General features: G+C 40.1%; 1 protein-coding gene across 2 annotated transcripts in view; it reads right to left on the reverse strand.

The window, feature by feature from the left end:
• The window catches only part of LOC106083305 (Krueppel-like factor luna), a 432,045-nt gene that overhangs the window by 365,737 nt on the left and 46,799 nt on the right, over window positions 1-19,509 (reverse strand). For both annotated transcript variants that reach the window (XM_059368425.1, XM_059368426.1), the window contains one exon: window positions 2,440-2,475. In XM_059368425.1, coding sequence (XP_059224408.1) covers window positions 2,440-2,475 — 36 coding nt within the window. The remainder of the gene's footprint in view (window positions 1-2,439; window positions 2,476-19,509) is intronic.

Genomic DNA, 19,509 nt, shown 5'->3' on the forward strand with positions numbered 1-19,509 from the left:
CTATTGTCGCCTCGATTGTATAACCTGCTCCTATCCTATATCCATTCACCCATCTCTTTTAGTCTCATATCCACAGTGCCTGCCTCACGCATACTTTGTATGTCTATGGGTCGGATATCTAGAACAGTCTCCAATGTCCTATATGGCGTGGTCTTTATCGCCCCACTAATGAGATGACAACATTTTCTCTCAATCTGTTGTATTGTCCTTACTTTGCACTTTTTCCCCATCGCAGTCAACCAAAGTACTGAGACGTCAATATGTATTGGTATAATCACGCTCCTGTTGGTCCAGTGAACTATTCTCGGATTCAGGCCTAATTTTAAGTCTAAGGCCTGCTACATGGTGCCAAACATCTGTAAGCCTTCTTGGCACGCTCCTGAATGTAACACTTTCTATTCAGTTTCTTGTCCGAGATCACTCCTAACAATATGACCCCTGGCTCTAGCCCAATCGTATGCCATATCCAAGACTTTTTGGGATCTTCTGCATAGCTAAGTTGGATCCTACCCCGTAGATGTATTCTCAAGTCGTCTGAGTAGCTGATGGTCCTCATAGAAGTGGAGATAAAATGGCCTCTGTGGCGTTCCTTTTGCCATTTTCTTTCTAATTTATTTCATGGGAACTATAATTTATCCACCTAATCGTAAACCTAAGGTTTTTGATGTCTCTAAGGACCCCGCCCACCCTATACTGGTCTACGGATTGGATCAATGTGTCAGTCCGCACATTGTTAAAAGCCCCCTCCATGTCAATGCAAACCCCCAATGTTTACGATTGAACATCGAAGCATTCTCCTTTTTGTGCACAACCTCGTGCAGGACAGTCTCTACTGACCTTCCCTTGACATAGGCATGCTGTTTGTATTGAGCAGTTCGTTGGATGTCCTACTCTTTCTCATGATATCCACAACACGGTTCCTGGTTCCTTGAGGCAAGGTTTATAGGTCTGTAGGGTTTTCATGTCGGATAACTTGTCTTGCCATATAAATACCACCCTTGCTTCCTGCCAGGCTTTGGAACGCTGTGAAAATAGTGACCTAATACTCCAACAGGAAGAGGGGCAAGAGAGAGACGCTGGAAATATTCCATTAGATCCGGGAAGCTCCTCAATTAAAGCTCGACTTTCAATTTTTCAAAAAATCTCCCATTGTTCAGGAGCAAAAGGCAAAATCCATCCATAAAACTGTGAATTTTGTTATTTGTACTTGTGGCGGTCAGAGATAATACGCCTAGCATTAGATCCAAAAAGAAAAAAAAACACGAGAGACTCAAAAAATCGTAGAGCTTCTGCCTGGCAAATGCATCGACAAAGTGATTTATATTGGCAATTTTATTGCGTTAATATATTGCAATTTCCACCAAGCGTGGCATGAATTCACACTAACTACTGATACAGATGCATGGTGGACGCGCTCTTCGGGGAAGGACCAAGATATGCCCGGCCAGCTATTAAGTAGCGTTGCCACAAATGGTAGCTGAAAAACACACGACACACCAACGGTAACAATGCAGGAAAACAGATCACGCACTGAAGATCGAATGAGGAAGAGCCGCACTAACAAATCGATATCGAACGGATACAACGAAACTCACAGGAAGGTTAAATGGGGGAAATTGTAGCACAACTCACTGGAGTTTCCAGAAAACCGAACAGAAGCGGCATTACACAGAATTCGCCAAAGAGTTCTTACTTTCTATGCGGTTATCTGCACGTCTGTCCATCTAGCAGTCTGCACATTTAAGGCATAAGAACACCAACAACAACAAAGATGAAATAGCCATAACAGCTGCATCAATTGCAACAAATTCTTTGATTAATTTACGATCAATTGCAAAGCTACAAATGCCCCATCCTGTAAGATTTTTGCGCAATTTGTCCAAAGATACTTGTACACCATACAGACAAACAACACACTAGATTGCAGTTTTTCTGCTCTCATGATTATTCAGCAGTGGTGGCTTTAAGTCCTTACTTTCCCTTAGCAGTCGTTGGAAGATCAACCTGATGACTCTTAGCAACATCATTGGTAACATCCAGATACCTTGTTTCTCTAATGTGTCACATTGCCAGGAGAATGTTTGCTCTTTTTTCGGTACTAATGGATGAGCCAGCACTGGCTGATCTACTCCCTGGCCAATGGCGATAGCTGATGCACCAAACTGCATTCCAATTACAAACCAGATTCCATTGACGGTTGCAGCCGCTCTTTTCCCAGAGAACGAAAGCAAAAAAAAAGCCTCGGGCATTTATTCAATATCGCAAAAATGTAACAACTGCAGTGCTTGACCACTGCAATCGCATTCAATAAATTGATATTTATTCATTGATTGGGTATTAATTTGTCAATGTGTCATGTCATTCCCGATGACATATTTATGCTCAATTTAATGAAAACGGCTCTCATAATTGACAGAGATATGCAGTAGTTAAACTTACCTCCTTTGCTGGCAGAGGGTCAGGCCCAAGTCCATTCTGAAATAAAATTGAAAATGGATATTTAATGATTTTGTAACACTGTCGAGAACTTTATTCAACTGAAGATAAAAAGGAAAGAGTAAAAAAGAGTCTGCAAAAATGTTCGCATCATTTATTCAAAGAACGTATCTTAGGATGAACCTGTGCCAGTATGTCATCCGCACTGCATACACAATTTTTATGCCCTACACAACCACTGCGGTACAGGGTATTATTATGATACCCAGAAGGAAGAGAGATTGAAACCGATCGACTCAGAATCCATTTCTGATTCCATTCAGCTAAGTCCGTCTGTCTGTCTATGTAAATTTGTGTACAAACTAAAGGACGCAATTTGCATCGGATCGTTTTAAAATGTGGCACATACGTTTTCTTTGGTGTAGAGACGAAACCTATTGAAATTAGAAAACATCGCTTCAGATTTGGATAAAGCTCCCACCATATATATATTCTTCCGATTTGGACTAATATTGCAATAATGTGGTCATTTGTTAACCGATTCTATCGAAATAAGTTAGGGAAGATTTTCTCTTAACTCTCGATACTACAAGTGAATTTCACATAAATCAGCTTTTCATTCCTAGCGCCACTCCAAGCGCATTTACTGACCAATCTTCTCAAAATTTTGTACAACGCTTAACTCGATGACTACAACAAAATCTAAGAAGTTTGCTCGAAATCGGTTTAGATTAAGATATAGCTTCCATATAACTGGTGATTTCTTAACAGCTATAAAAAAGCTTTTCAAAAAAAAAAAAAAAGTAAAAAGGCGTTTAGTTCGGCCGGGATGAACTTTGGATATCCACCACCTCGGGTATATATGTAAACCACCTTTCATCAAAATCGGGTGAAAATTGCATACCTTATGTCCCATAGCAGTTATATCGAAATATGTTCCGATTTGGACCAAATACTAATAGGTACAAGTCATTGTTCAATTGTGTTTAACAAAATATTGGTCTTTTTAGAAGCTATATCTAAAAATTAACCGATCTGAACCATATACGACACGGATGTCGAAATGCCAAACATTAGTCACTGTGTCAAATTTCAGTGAAATCGGATTATAAATGCGCCTTTTATGGGGCCAAGTATTTAAATCGAGATATCGGTCTACATGGCAGAAAAATGCCGAAGAGCCTAACGCAACGCACTGTTCCGAATTTTGGCGAAATCGGACATTAAATGCGCCTTTTATAGTGCCAAAACCTTAAACCGAGAGAACGATCTATATGGCAGCTATATTCAAATCTGGACCGATCTTGGCCAAATTGAAAAAGGGCGTCGAAGAGCCTAACACAACCCACTGTTTTCAGCGATATCGGACAATAAATGCGCCTTTTATGGCCCCAAAACATAAATCGAGAGATCGGTCTATATGGCAGCTATATCCAAATCTTAACCGATCACCGAGGGGTCTAAGACAACTCACTGTCTCAAATTTCAGCGATATCGGACAATAAATGCGCCTTTTATGGCCCCAAAACATAAATCGAGAGATCGGTCTATATGGCAGCTATATCCAAATCCAGACCGATCTGGGCCAAATTGACTAAGGATGTCGAGGGGCCTAAAACAACTCACTGTTCCAAATTCCAGCCAAGTAAGGTAATAAATGTGGCTTTTATGGGCCTAAGAACCTAAATCGGCCGATCGGTCTATATGGGGGCTATATCAAGATATAGTCCGATATAGCCCATCTTCGAATTTAACCTGCTTATGGACAAAGAAAGAATCTTTGCAAAGTTTCAGCTCAATATCTCTATTTTTAAAGACTGTTCATGTCATGTGACATGTCTAGTTCGTCTTAGATTTTTACGCTGATCAAGAATATATATACTTTATAGGCTCGGAAATGGATATTTCGATGTGTTGCAAACGGAATGACAAAATGAATATACCCCCATTCTTCGGTGGTGGCTATAAAAACACATAAAATTCAGAAATATGCATGAAATCTTTATTTGAATCGATAGTACTGTCCATATTATTGAAGATTGTTTCATGCAAATGTTGACAGTGACTGCGCCTCAAATGGTCCATCCGCTTAGCCCAATTTTGGCATACTCTTCAATTGTAGCGGGCTTGTCTGTACAGACAAAGGCTTTAAAATTGCCCCACAAAAAATAGTCTAAAGGCGTTAAATCGCACAATCTAGGCGGCCAATTGACCTGTCCCGAACGTGAATGGAAATGTTCACCGAACTCGCCTCTCAATAAGTCCATTGTTACTGGTGCTGCATGGCATGTGGCACCTTCTTGTTGCAAGTCAAGCTCTTGCCTTTCGGGCAAAAATTGGATATAATCTTACTATAGCGCAACCCACTCACAGTTACGTTATGATTCGCATCATATCTGAAGAAGTACGGTCCAATTATGCCGCCAGCCCATAAACCGCACCAAACTGTGACTTTTTCTAGATGCATTGGTTACTCCTGCAATGCATCTGGCTGATCTTCACTCCAAAACCGACAATTCTGCTTATTTACGTACCCATGGAGCCAAAAATGAGCTTTGTCGTAAAATGGAAGAAGCGCACGATGAACTTTCTTAACAGAGCACGCTTTTTGATAATAAAATTCAATAGTTTGCAAGCGTTGTTCGCTTGTAAGACGATTCATGGATAAATTAAAGACCATACTGAAGACGTTTGATTGACAGAGAAACAAAAAACGAAACGTGATTGCCCAAAAGATAATAGCTAAAAAATCACCCTTTACAACTAACATTACGTAAAAATACTTGGTCAGAGAGTCAAAAAGGGGATAAAAAGTTGAAGTTGACTGCTATGATTTTGAGATATTTATATACCGTCAAATGTGGTTCAGATCGAATCATATTTGGATATAGCTGCCATATAGTCCCATCTCCCGATATAGCGTATTGAGCCCATAAAAGGAGCATTTTTCATCCGATTTAGATGAAATTTCAAACAATGCGTTTTGATATACCTCCACATCTGTTTGAGATCGGACAATGATTGGACGATATTCAACAAACAGGTGTAGAGGTCTATCAAAACGCTTGTTTCGAATTTCATCCAAATCGGATGAAAAATACTCATTTTATGGGCTCAAAGCTCCATATCGGGAGATCGATCTATATGGCAGCTATATTATTGCGAAAACGCCTCTATCATACAAATACCACATTAACCATGCCCGCAATCGCTGTCTATTAGCTGTTCTTTTCCCAATGCATGTGTTTTCGTGTAATGACAGATTTTATTCTGCAACAATTACACTGCTCACATGGTATGCACATGAGACTGTGCATCTGTTGGAAGTTGTATTGATGGCTTCGAACGCTAGACAACGGTGGCGGCTCTCGGTGTTGCTCCGTGTGCTCAGGACCGAATCCCGGTCGGGCTCTGTTGAATTTTTAAAGTTTTCAAGTTTTTTGCCTGTCAGAGCGAAGATTATTAAATTTCAAAATTTTTGTTTGTTTCTCTTTCAAGACGAGCTCAATGAACGGAGATTTTAGTTTTTTATATTTTTTACTGCCGCCTTACAACTGCATCATAAATTGAACAGCAGACATTTCCAGCAAACAACATACTTGTTAGAATTTTAGCTATAGCAGCAGAACTGCTGCTTTAATAGCAGCAAAATTAACTACTAATAGTCAGCAGACCCACCATCGTAGGATAGGGGATATATTCATTTAATCATTCCGTTTGCAACACATCGAAATATCAATTCCCGACCATACAAAGTATATATATTTCGGATCGTCGTTAAATTCTAAGACGATTTAACGATGTCCGTGTGTCTGTGCGTCCATCTGTTGTAATCACTCTACAGCCTTCAAAAATCGAGATATTGAGCTGAGATTTGGCACAGATACGTCTTTTTGATGAACGCTGGTTAAGTTCTTGAACGGGCCAAATCGGACTATATTTGGATTTAGCTGATATATAGACCGATTTTCCGATAAAGGGTCTAATGCCCATAGAAACTTTATTTTTCATCCGATTTGGCCAAAATTTGAAACAGTGAGTAGTTTAAAGCTTCCCGACAACTGACCCAAATATGGATCAGATCGGACTACATTTAGATATAGCTACCATATAGACCGATCTCCTGAGAAAGGGTCTGAAACCCATAAAAGCTTTATTTATTACTCGATATCGCTGAAATTTGCAACAGTGGGTTATTTTAAGCCTCCCAACATCTAACCTAACTGTGGTTCATATCGGACTATATTTAGATATAGCTTTCATATAGACCGAACTCCCGATAAAGGGTCTGAAGGCCATAAAAACTTTATTTTTTGTCCGATTTCGCTGAAATTTGAACCAGTGGGTAGTTTTAGGTCTCCCAACATCCGTCCCAAATATGGTTCGGATCGGACTATATTTAGATATAGCTGCCATACAGACCGATCTGCCGATAAGGGATCTGAAGACCATAAAAGCTTTAGTTTTTAACCAATTTCACTAAAATTTGAAACAGTGAGTTATTTTTAGCCTCCTGATACCCGACCTAAATATGGTTCAGATCGGACTTTATTTAGATATAGTTGCCATATATACCGATCTGCCGATAAGGGGTCTGAAACCAATAAAAGCTTTATTTATTACCCGATTTCCCTGAAATTTGAAACAGTGAGTAGGTTATAACCTCCCAACATCCGACCTATATATGGCTCGGATCGGACTTTATTTAGGTATAGCTGCCATATACACCGATCTGGCGATAAGGGACTGAAGCCCATAAAAGCTTTATTTTTCGCTGAAATTTGGAATTGTGCAATTTTAAACCTCCCAATATCCGACCCAAATATGGTACAGATCGGACTATATTTAGATATAGTTGCCATATAGACCGATCTGCCGGTAAGGGGTCTGAAACCAATAAAATCTTTATTTATTACCCGATTTCCCTGAAATTTGAAACAGTGAGTAGGTTATGACCTCCCAACATCCGACCTATATATGGCTCGGATCGGACTTTATTTAGGTATAGCTGCCATATACACCGATCTGGCGATAAGGGGACTGAAGCCCATAAAAGCTTTATTTATTACCCGATATCGCTGAAATTTTTTTCTGAGCCTCATGGTATCCGACCTTAACATGGTTCAGATCGGTTTGTAATTGTATATCTGCCAAAAAGTCCAATATTTTGTTCTACATATTAGACCATTCAATGTACGTGCCGAATATATACACTAGGTGCGGGATAACGAAAGTTCAGACCGGTTTATGAGTACACTTTAGTATGGCGGCTACATTTAGTAATGATCCAATCTGAACCGTTATTAGCTTTGACGACGGGTCTGCACCAATTTACTGTTAGTCGAGTATTATTGGCCAGACAGGTGAATTGGTGACGTGTGTCGTGTAAACAGAACGTTGGCATTATTCAATAGAAATGTACGCGCTATTGATTTAGATGCTGCCTTTTGTAACCCGAAATTCCTGATCTAGATCATGAAGATCCGACCTTATGCCTCTAGGAAGTTGCCTATTTTCAAGGTGATGAGTGGGATAGTTGTTGTGATAACAACTACAATAGATACTGCTGATACAACATATTAGGAACGTTGTCTTCCAAAGGAGATGGTCCATATGAGTGCTGGCAGCCCGTCGAATTCTGGCAGTCCTGGATCTTACGCCACCGCGCATCGCTTAACTGGCGAGTCAATTGTATAGTTCACTGCTGCCGGTAGCCGCTTGAATTTTTGCACAAATACTTCCTATTAGTGTAGGTCGGTTGGAACTTTAAATGGTTCAAATCGGTCCATAACCTCCTATAGCTGCCGATCTTCGGCCTTGAGTTCTTGAGCCTCTAGAGGGCGCAATTCTTATCCGAATTGAATGAAATTTTACACGAAGTATTTTGTTACAACTGTGCCAAGTGTGATTCAAATCGATGCATAACCTGATATAGCTGTCATATAAACCGATCTGGGGCCTTGACTTCTTGAGCTCCCATATAAATCGATCTCTCTATTTCGAATTGGCTGATTCTTATTCGAATTGGTTGACATTTTACACAGGTCTCCAACCATATCTTGATATCGCTCTAATAGCAGAGCAAATCTTTTCTTTTATCCATGTTTTTTTGGCAAAGAAGAGATGCTGGGAAAATAACTCGACAAGTGCGATCCATGGTAGAGGGTATATAAGATTCGGCCCGACCGAACTTAGCACGCTTTTACTTTTTTGTTATGTAGTCAGCCATCCAAAAGCTGCCTCCCCCCGTTGCATTGAAAGGAAAATAGACAAGGAAGTTTAGACGCAGCTTACGTACTCATGAACTTGAATGGATTTAAAATAAAAAGGTAGTTACTAATAAGTAATTGTTGTGCGAACATCGCACGAATGTTTGCTTCTCAATTTTATAGCCATCCCTAATGTTGTTTGATGGGCCAGCATCATTTTGCCGTGTGCTAAATCACATTAGTTGCTCATTAAATAGGCGATTTGCGAATGCAAAACGAATTCACTACAAATTACACTTGTTCGTATTCGCAATTTTAATCATTTTTCAGTTTTGCGGCTACTATCTTACGTTAAGGTCTTATTGAAAAACGGTTGCAATTAGCACCAGATTAGCTAATGTGTAGGAAGGTTGCTTCTTTTCTACTTGGTTATGTGGCAACACACCAAAAGCAGATGGCTGGCTGGCTGCACTCACCAGCCATCAAAAATTCCAATTCATTCCAATCCATGCCACAAATGCACCAACAATGGAGAGGAGTAGTACAAGAACACTACGTAGACTATCAGATTTTGTAGTAAAATTCGTTGGAGTTTGACAATAGTTCGAAATATTCCAAAGCATTTGCAATTATGTCGTGATGTTTAAGTTCCTTTATTTGTTTTGAAAAAAGGTCAAGTTGTAGTACCCAATAGTGTAGCTGCAGTGATTTTAAATTTGTTATAACTTAAGTTTTAATTGTGGCCCTCTCAAGCGAGATGTTCACAAAATTCACCTACTCTCAGTCCCACACATCATACATTTGGACAAACTTTATGTTGAGAAAATGTTAAATTTTATGAGATTTTAACAGATCACTTTCAAAATGCTGGTAATCGTTTTTATTTGCCAACTGCGATTAGTTTTTGCAGTCGAACCTTTTATAATGACTTCGAATAAAACTATGCTCCGATGATGTATTCACTCTAGCGACTTTACAAAGCAACAAAGTTTCAAATTGAACAAAAAAACGTATAAAACCTTTTAAAGATGTTCAAATAGTGCACATCATCACTACATGTGGATTTTTTGTGATGCAGCAGTTACAGTTTGTTGCTAAGGCCACATTTAATTTAAGTCTATTTATATATGTAGGATGAGATATATTCATTGGTTAGATCATCGCCCAATCGACAACGCTTTTAATAATATAAATGCTTGACTTTCACTGTGGCCTGTGCAAATTAAAAATAATCAATGTCAGGTGGATTTTTATGCTCAACACTATCGGGTAGGGTTATACGAGAAGCCTCGATACTTGGTGTTAGCGATTTAGAGTGAAGCTAGCGTGTCCGCCTAAGACGCTGAACGCTTGGGTTCGAAGCAGTAGCTATCCGCTCCTAATGCTGGGGACATATGTGAGGTACTTTGCCTTCTCTATTTTATAGTCGAGTCCAAACAAGGTGCCGAGAGCGACACATCTTTGGTGTCGCTCTGCGGCTCCTCGTTTGGACTCGACTATAAAAATGAGTTCCTTTATCCAATGATAAAGCTTATACTTGAATCGGATAGCATTCAGTGTTAGGTTAGGTTAGGTTGAAAAGAGGCTGCAGATATTAATCCGCCCCATGCCACTATGGACATACACCTAAGCCAGTAATCGGCTTGTTGTGCGCTCTAAAAAGAACATTTTAAGTTAGGAGTTCCGTGCTACTTAGAAAATCCTTAATTGTTTTCTATACCACTCCCATAATTTGGTTTATGTCTGATATTGTGTCTTCACCTTGGTGCCGGTATCTGTTGGACGCGAAAACCGTGAGCCTTCTCAGTTTCAGTTTCCTGTCCAAGATCACACCTAAGTATTTGACCTTGTCAGATATCGAAATCGTCTTATTGAGGAAACGTGGTGCGTTAAATTGGCCCACCTTCGTCTTCCCCGTGAACAGGCATATCTATGTCTTCTCAGGATTAACATTGAGACCTCTGGGTTTAGGCCAGTCATATGCCATATGCACGATATATAGTGCCCAACATCTGTGAGCCTTCTCAGTTTCAGTTTCCTGTCCAAGATCACACCTAAGTATTTGACTTTGTCAGATATCGAAATCGTCTTATTGAGGAAACGTGGTGCGTTAAATTGGCCCACCTTCGTCTTCCCCGTGAACAGGCATATTTATGTCTTCTCTGGGTTAACATTGAGACCTCTGGGTTTAGGCCAGTCATATGCCATATGCAAGACCCTTTCAACCCTTCTGCATAGCTCGTTCGGATCCGTACCCCTAAGAAGTACTATAAATCGTCTACGTATCAGACGGGTTTAAATCCTTCCTTAGTCAGCATCCGTTATAGGTCATTTATGGTGGTCACTCATAGGAGTGGCGATCAAATGCCCCCCTGTGGCGTGACCTGTGCCACTTTCTCCCTTATATTTATGCCATGGAACACAGAATTTATCCACTAGTTCCTTAGCATATAATTTCTCCAGTCTCTAAGGACCGGGTCCACCCGGTACTCGTCTAAGGATTGTATCAGCGTGTCGCTCAGCACATTGTTAAAAGCCCCCTCAATGTCAATGCATACCGCCAGTGTGTACGTTTTGGCATCGAAGGATTTTTCTATTTTATGCACAACCAGGGTGCAGGGCAGTCTCCACCGACCTTCCCTTGACATAGGCATGCTGTTTGTATTTGAGCAGTTCGCTGGATGTCATACTCTTTATCATGGTGTCCACAATACGTTCCATGGTTTTAAATAGAAAGGACTTAAGGCTTATGGCTCTGTAGGCCTTTTTTGTCGCATAACTTGTCTTGCCGGGATTGGGTATAAACACCTTCCTTGCCTCCTGCCAGGCTTTCGGAGTATATGAAAGTCCTAGGCATGCTGTGAAAATTTTGGCCAGACGCCAGATAGTCTGCCTGTTTCCGTAGTAACGCCGGAAATATCCCATCAGGTCCGGGTGACTTAAATGGTTGGAAGATCTTCAAGGATTCCTTCACCATAAATTCCGTTATTATTAACCATCGATCAACGTAATTATTCCAAGATTCCGGTGTCTCCGTGAGTCCCTTCGTATCCTGTGGAAAATGGGTTTTCATCAAAAGCCTTAACATGTCCTCCGTTGTCTCTGCTCTCACTCCCATGTCGTCTACTAAAGTTTCAGGTTGGTAATGGGGTTTTGAGAAAAAAATTTTTATCTTGGCGGCGTCATTAACGCTATCGACCTGTTCGCAGAAAATGATGTATAATTCTTTGGTTGAATTTTTGGAATTCAATCGGACTTTTCAACATCTCAATTCGCTCACACTTTCACTTCTTCCTTCGGAATAGACGTAGACGTTACCGATTGCAGAGTTGCTCTGCATGGCGCAATATTGGCTTAAGTAGCATTTCGACACTTTTGGTAGTACCCTGAGTTTCTGGTATCCAAGTATGGATTTTGCGGCATTTTCCATGGAGTGGGCAATGGTTTGTCACTGCTCGGTAATATCGTCGCAACAAGGAGTAATTTTATGAAGCAGTTCGATCAGTCGCGTGGAGTATGCCGTTGTCATTGCTGTGTTTGCAGGCATTCATTGATGAATGCCAACCATTTATTACAGCGTGATCCTCGGCACTGGATGACTATGAGCACCATACAGGCTGAATCGTTAAGCCTCGATCTGTGTGGTGATCATCGTTGTCATAAGAAATTCAGCTGAGAGCTTCCGGGCGCGTCCACAAGTTGCGGAAAGTGGAATGCTCCATAGTAGTAGCTGCAACTTCAGTTGCGGACGTTTACCGGTATCGATTAAAAAATCTCAATGCGACTGGCCGGAAATGACTCTTGATTAAATACTGGGTTCCTTTTATAAGCGATATGTCAAGGCGAGTTATTGGCGCCTTTAAATAACCACTGGCCATTAGGTTCATGCGGCGATCGGTCCCATGGACCAGAACGAGAATGCTCACCCTCAATCGATTATCGGAAGTTTCCAAGTGTAGGCTAAATTTTCCGACTGTTGAGCCAAAGATATTTTTCTTCCCAATTGTCGTATTAAATTCTCCTAAAAAGATTTTAATGTAATGTGCGGAGCAGGAATCGGACAATATCCGATTGTGTAAAAATCTTATCTTATATATAAAAATCAATTTGTGTTTGTTTGTTTGTGTGTTCCTTAAAGACTCAAAAACGACTGAACGGATTTTCTTGAAATTTTCACAGATGGTACATAATGATCCCGTGGTGAAAATAGGATACTACATTTTTTGATATCTGAGTGGGGTAGACCCTCCCCTTACCCTAATTTTCAGAAACGCCAGATCTCGGAGACAGGTGGTGCGATTTAAGCGAAATTTTGTGTGCTAGTAACCTGAAAACAAAAATTTGTCATCCATTTCGCATTGATACCCCAAAACCTACCAAATATATATATATATATGGACCAATCAAATGAAAGGAATTAAAGTTTAGAAAACTTATCTCTTATCCAATTGTCTGACCAAGTGTTTGGGGGCCATCCCAACCTCCAAAACACCCCCAAATTTGACATATTTACCGACCATGGCAATATGGGACTCAAATTAAGGGCATTTGCGATTAAAATACGAATCTGATATCCAAATGTCAGACCAAATTTCTGGCGGTCCACCCCTTCTCCAAAGCACCCCCCAAACAGAACGTATTTACTGACCACGGCAATATGAGGCTTAAATAAAAACGAATCTGATACCACCACGAATCTGATATCAGCTTTCGGCACCAACTGTCTAGAAGCATCCCACCATATAACAATCCCCAAATAGGACGTATTTGCTCACCAAGACAATTTGGGTCTTCAAGACACTGAAGCTCAATATTGATAGTTTTTAGGACTCATACCACAAACCGGACACATTTGCTGACTTTTGCAATAAGGGTTTTAAATGAAAGGTATTTGAGATTAAAAAAGAAATTTGATATCCAATTTCGAGGCCAAGGGCAATATGGTGTTCAAATAAATGATATATAGATATATGAAAATAGAGCCCGATGAAGGGTATTGGGGAGTAGAGCACGAAATTGATACCCAATTTCGGGACCATTTTTCTGGGGGTCTTCCCCTTTCCCAAAATACCTCAAAAACAGCAAGTTTTTACTAAACACCGCAATATGGGGCTCAAGTAAAGGTATTTGGGAGTGAGTAGAATGCGAAACCAATATCCAAATGCGGGGCACCATATATTTGGTGCACCGCCCCTTCCCCAATGGGTAAAAATTGACCGACCATGGCAATATATGGCTCAAATGAAAGATATTTGAGATTGGGAAACGAATTCGATATCCAATTTTGGGGCCAAGTGTTCCGGGGACGCCTCATCCTATAACCTACCCCTAAACCAATGACAATATGGGGTTTAAATAAGTGGTATTTGAGAGAAGAGCACGATGCTGATCGTTTTTTCGGGGCCAAGTGCCTGGGGGACCACCTCACCCCCTAAAGCATCCCCAAATTGGACATCATGAGAATATCAGGCTGAAATAAACTCTTTTAAGAATGCAGTACATCACACATTTAAACTTAAATGACATTAAACCCTCCGAGCGAATCCGTAGTCCAATAAAAATCATTTGGGATTCAGGTAAAGGCAATTATATTGTTAAACTGGAAGTCAAGCGATTTACATATACAATTTTCGTAGAATGGTATTTCAGTAGAAGCTTTTTAATTGTCGAAAATAAATATTTAATGAATAATTTTGTTCTATATAAAGTAAAAGAAGGCTCAGCGGTGGGGACCCGGTTCAGCTAGTCATATATATATTATTTGTATTCGGCAATATGAAATCATCCTTATTCGCCTATTAAAGAATACTTTCTTTATATGAAAGCATATTCAGATACTGGTTTGATGATGGCACAAAACAACTTTCATTCGAAATAGATGGCGCCGTTGTACGCCACATGTACATGCCTAATGTTTTGCCATGGATCACATCAAGAGACAGCTTGCCAGCCAAATTAGCGGCCACCAAACTCTTTCTTATTCACCACAGACATTGTGTACTTTATGACTGTTAACAGTGATTTTATGGTTCATGCGATCGTACGAAACAGATTAAATCGCGGCTTATGAAATGCCATTACGACGAACGATCATAACTGAGGTACTAATAAATAAATGGCCGTGCCAGATTGAATAGATAATACGATTATAACAATTCTGCAATGACCGCGACTGCTAACATCACACCCCACTCCGCTCCTATGGCAGCTACACTCATGCAAACAATTCTTGAATGAACAACATCGAATTGTTGTTTGCATTCATTAACATACGCATGCGCAAATGAACTCAGAATTGAGCGGCGAGCAATACTGAGGCAAAGAAGCCTGCCGTACCGTCGCAATTTCAATTAACAATGGTGTGTGCTGTTTTGTGGCTGCAACCATTTTTTATTCATTTTACAATTATCATTTGAGATCGTGTTCATGTTGTTGTTTCTCTTGATTGTCCGGAGTGTGGTTAGCTGTAATCGAGCTGCATTATCCCAGGAAAAGGCACTCCAATGTTCCCGTGGACAGACAAATGGGGCGACATTTACGTTGCGTACGTCAGCCTACAGAAACAATGTCGACATAATTGCGAAGTATGAATGTGAAGCTGCAGGTGCACCTTGCCAAATGTGGCCTTAATGTCATAAATTTCCCAATGACCATGGTCATAGTGGAAGCCATGAAAGGCATTGCTCTGCCATGCCTCATGCTTCCTGGCTGAAATGCATACAATTTTAATACGCATTCAGTGGCAAAAATTGTTTGGGCCTGTGGCTTAGGAGTTCCTTGTTACATTTGCTAACGATTGCCGCAGTTTCACTCTCTGTCACAAGAACACAGACTGTTGGGAGCGTAGGAATTTAATCGGTTCTAATGTTAGAAACAATTATCGGGTCAAATTATTTGGCTACTACATTTGTTGATGATCTTTGCTATGGGAAGATTATGTGTACTTTCCTTAGTTGGCAGCAGATACGATCTTCTCCAATAAACAATTTGAATCTAGTTTCAGTTTAAAGTTCAAGGCTTCGAAAATAAATGCCGAAGCCCCAAATCCGTTAACAATAAAACGAACATGTGTGTATTTTATGGCTTCAATGGCAACCTGTTTAATATTGGGTTGCCCAAAAAGTAATTGCGGATTTTTTAAAAGAAAGTAAATGCATTTTTAATAAAACTTAGAATGAACTTTAATCAAATATACTTTTTCTACTTTAGTTTGGTGTTTCCCAAACATCCCAGAGTGTAACAAATGAGGGAAACTAACTTCTCACAACATCAATTGGGTGCTGCCCGATTCAAATTTAAGTTCACTGAAAAACGACATCTCTTTGTTGAGAAGATGTACTTGGCAGAAATACTTACAAATGTTGTCAGCATTTGGTAAGAGGACAACCACCGCTAAAAAATATTTTAATGTGTTCTTTGCGGCAGGATTAAAACCCGGGCATTTGGTCACGATAGGCGGGTATGCTTATCTATGCACCACGATGGCTCCCTATTATATTTTAAAAGGCGGTAACTCTAATCCTAGATAAGTATGAGAATCGTATGTCTGCCTAGAACGCTGAACGTCTGAGTTGGAACCTTGGAGGGAAAATCACATAAAAATAAAATTCAGCGGTGGTTTTCCCCTCCTAGTAATGGCGATATTTATGAGGTACTATGCATAGAAGACATGTAAAAATCTTTCCCCAAAGAGAAGTCGTACTGCGGCACGCCGTTCGCACTCGGGTATAAAACCATTGCATACCGTATGTCCCATAGCAGTTATATCGAAATATGTTCCGATTTGGACCAAATACTAATAAGTGCAAGTCAGTGTTTAATTATGTATAACAAAATATTGGTCTTTTTAGTAGCTATATCTAAAAATAAACCGATCTGAACCATATACGACACGGATGTCGAAAAGCCTAACATAAGTCACTGTGTCAAACTTCAGTGAAACCGGATTATAAATGCGCCTTTTATGGGGCCGAGACTTTAAATCGAGATATCGGTCTACATGGCAGCTATATCCAAATCTGAACCGATCTGCGCCAAATTGAAGAAGGACGTCGAAGAGCCTAACACAACTCACTGTCGAAAATTTCAGCGACATCGAACAATAAATGCGCCTTTTATGGGTCCAAAACCCTTAATCGAGAGATCGGTCTATATGGCAGCTATATCCAAATCTGAACCGATCAGGGCCAGGTTGAAGAAAGATGTCGAAGGGCCTAAGACAACTCACTGTCCCAATTTTCAACAAAATCGGATATTAAATGTGGCTTTTATGGGCCTAAAACCCTAAATCGGCGGATCGGTCTATATGGCAGCTATACCCAAATCTGGATCGATCTGGACCAAATTGACGAAGGATGTCGAAGGGCTTAACATAACTCACTGTCCCAAATTTTAGCACAATTGGATAATAAATGTGGCTATTATGGGTCTAAGACCCTAAATAGGAGGACCGGTCTATATGGCAGCTATATCCAAATCTGGACCAATCTAGGCCAAATTGACGAAGGATGTCGAAGGGCCTAACATAACTCACTGTCCCAAATTTTAGCAAAATCGGATAATAAATGTGACTTTTATGGGCCTAAGACCATAAATCGGCCAATCGGTCTATATGGGGGCTATATCAAGATATAGTCCGATATAGCTCATCTTCGAACTTAACCTGCTTATGAACAACGAAAGAATCTGTGCAAAGTATCAGCTCAATATATCTACTTTTAAAGACTGTAGCGTGATTTCAACAGACAGACGGCCGGACATGTCTAGATCGTCTTAGATTTTTACGCTGATCAAGAATATATTTACTTTATAGGGTCGGAAATGGATATTTCGATGACAGGATACTCGGATTGACAAAATGAATATACCCCATCCTTCGGTGGTGGGTATAAAACCAAGTAAAAGTGTGCTAAGTTCGGCCGGGCTGAATCTTATATACCCTCCACCATGGATCGCATTTGTCGAATTCTTTCGCCGGCCAACAAAGGATAAAAGAAAATAATTGCTACGCTATTGGATCTACATCAAGTGATCCGATTCGGATCATAATTGATTTGAATGTTGGAGACCATATTAGAACCCATTGTGTAAAATTTCAGCCAATTCGAATAAATATTGCGCCCTTTATGGGATCAAGAAGTAAAATAGGGCGATAAGTTTATATGGGAGCTGTATCAGGCTATAGACCGATTCAGACCATTTTGGACACGAACTTTGAAGGTCATGTAAAAGGCCGTTGTACACAAATTCAGCCAAATTGGATAATAAGGCTCAAGAAGTTAAGATCCCAGATCGGTTTATATGGCACCTTTATCGGGTTATGGACCGAATTGAACCATATTTGGCACAGTTGTTGGAAGTCAGAACTAAAACGTCGTGCAAAATATCAGCTAAATCGGATGAGAATTGCGCCCTCTAGTGGCTCAAGAAGTCAAAATTCAAGATCGATTGATAGGGCAGCTACATCAGCTTATGGACCGATTTGAGCCATACTTAGAGCAGTTGTTGGTCGGTTTATATGGCAGCTATACCAAAACATGGACCGATATGGTCCATTTAAAATCCTAACCGACCTAAATAATAAGAAGTATTTGTGCAAAATTTCAAGCGGCTAGCTTTACCCCTTCTAAAGCCCCTCGAAGAGCTGTATGAAAAAAATGGGCATACATTTTATTGAGAAGCTTGGTGCGTCGGATTCTAAGATTCTAACCATTAAGGGGAGAGATTTTCATAATGAGCTCGGTGAACTGTTGCTGGCCTCGCAACCCCAGATGGTACATGGTACATCCATGTCCTAATTCGATAACGGTACAGAAGTCAGCCAAAACAAATAATTCTATTGAGGACGAAGCAAACTAATATCTATTGGCTTCTGGCTTATTTTTTACGACATACGATTCAAAGCTAAGCAATCAATACTAAGCTACTGCCGGAAGCCCCTTGTTTAAAAAAAGATGAGCCTTATTGTGCATAGTAAAGCTAGTATTCATCATTTCCCATTAACATTCCATTAGGGAACAGGGGATGCTTCTCTCATATCAATTAGTGGATTTCGAAAAGGAATGAGCTATTTACTGAAAATTGTATACAGGGTAGCTGTCACGAAGTGTTACCAAGTTCACCCTGGTATATCTCTCAAACTAAAAACGATGGTTACATCATATTTATTTCATTATCAGCTTATTATATTGTATTTGCTTCTGAGATTATTTTTCATTAGAAAGGTTTTTGTGATAAAGTTATAATATAACGACGAATGCGCATGCAACATTGTGGAACAGCGAAACTGTCGGTAGGACGGTGAAAATCCTATGGGGTGATCCAGATCGTGAGAAGACGAGCCTATTACTAAAAGGAAGCAAGAAGGAGGTCAGTATAGCTATTGGTATCATAACGGGCATCTTTGGAGCATTTTCTTTATTATTGCCCGGCTTTCGCGTCTAACAGATACCGGCACTTAGGTGGAGACACAATACCAGACATGAACCAACTTATGGCAGTGGTATTGAAAACAATTAAGGATTTTGTAAGTAGCACGGAATTCCTTACTTAAAATTTTCTTTTTAGAGGATACTTTATAGTTTTTAGAGTGCACAACAAGCCGATTACTGGCTTAGGTGTATGTCCATAGTGGCATGGGGCGGATTAATATCAGAACCCTCTTTTCAACCTATCTTAACCTAACCTACAATATAATAGTATAATTGTATTATATTTGGCAATAAAATCATAACCAGCTATTGTTAGCGAACTCAAACACCTCAATGATACTGGTTGTGTTCCAAACGCCATGGTGGTGATCCTTTAAAATTCAGCAACACTTGAAATGGTTCGCCGACTGAAGGCTCGAGTTCAACGAAATTTA

This window comes from Stomoxys calcitrans, chromosome 5 (genome assembly GCF_963082655.1).
Source record: "Stomoxys calcitrans chromosome 5, idStoCalc2.1, whole genome shotgun sequence".
Classification (NCBI taxonomy): Eukaryota; Metazoa; Arthropoda; class Insecta; order Diptera; family Muscidae; genus Stomoxys; species Stomoxys calcitrans.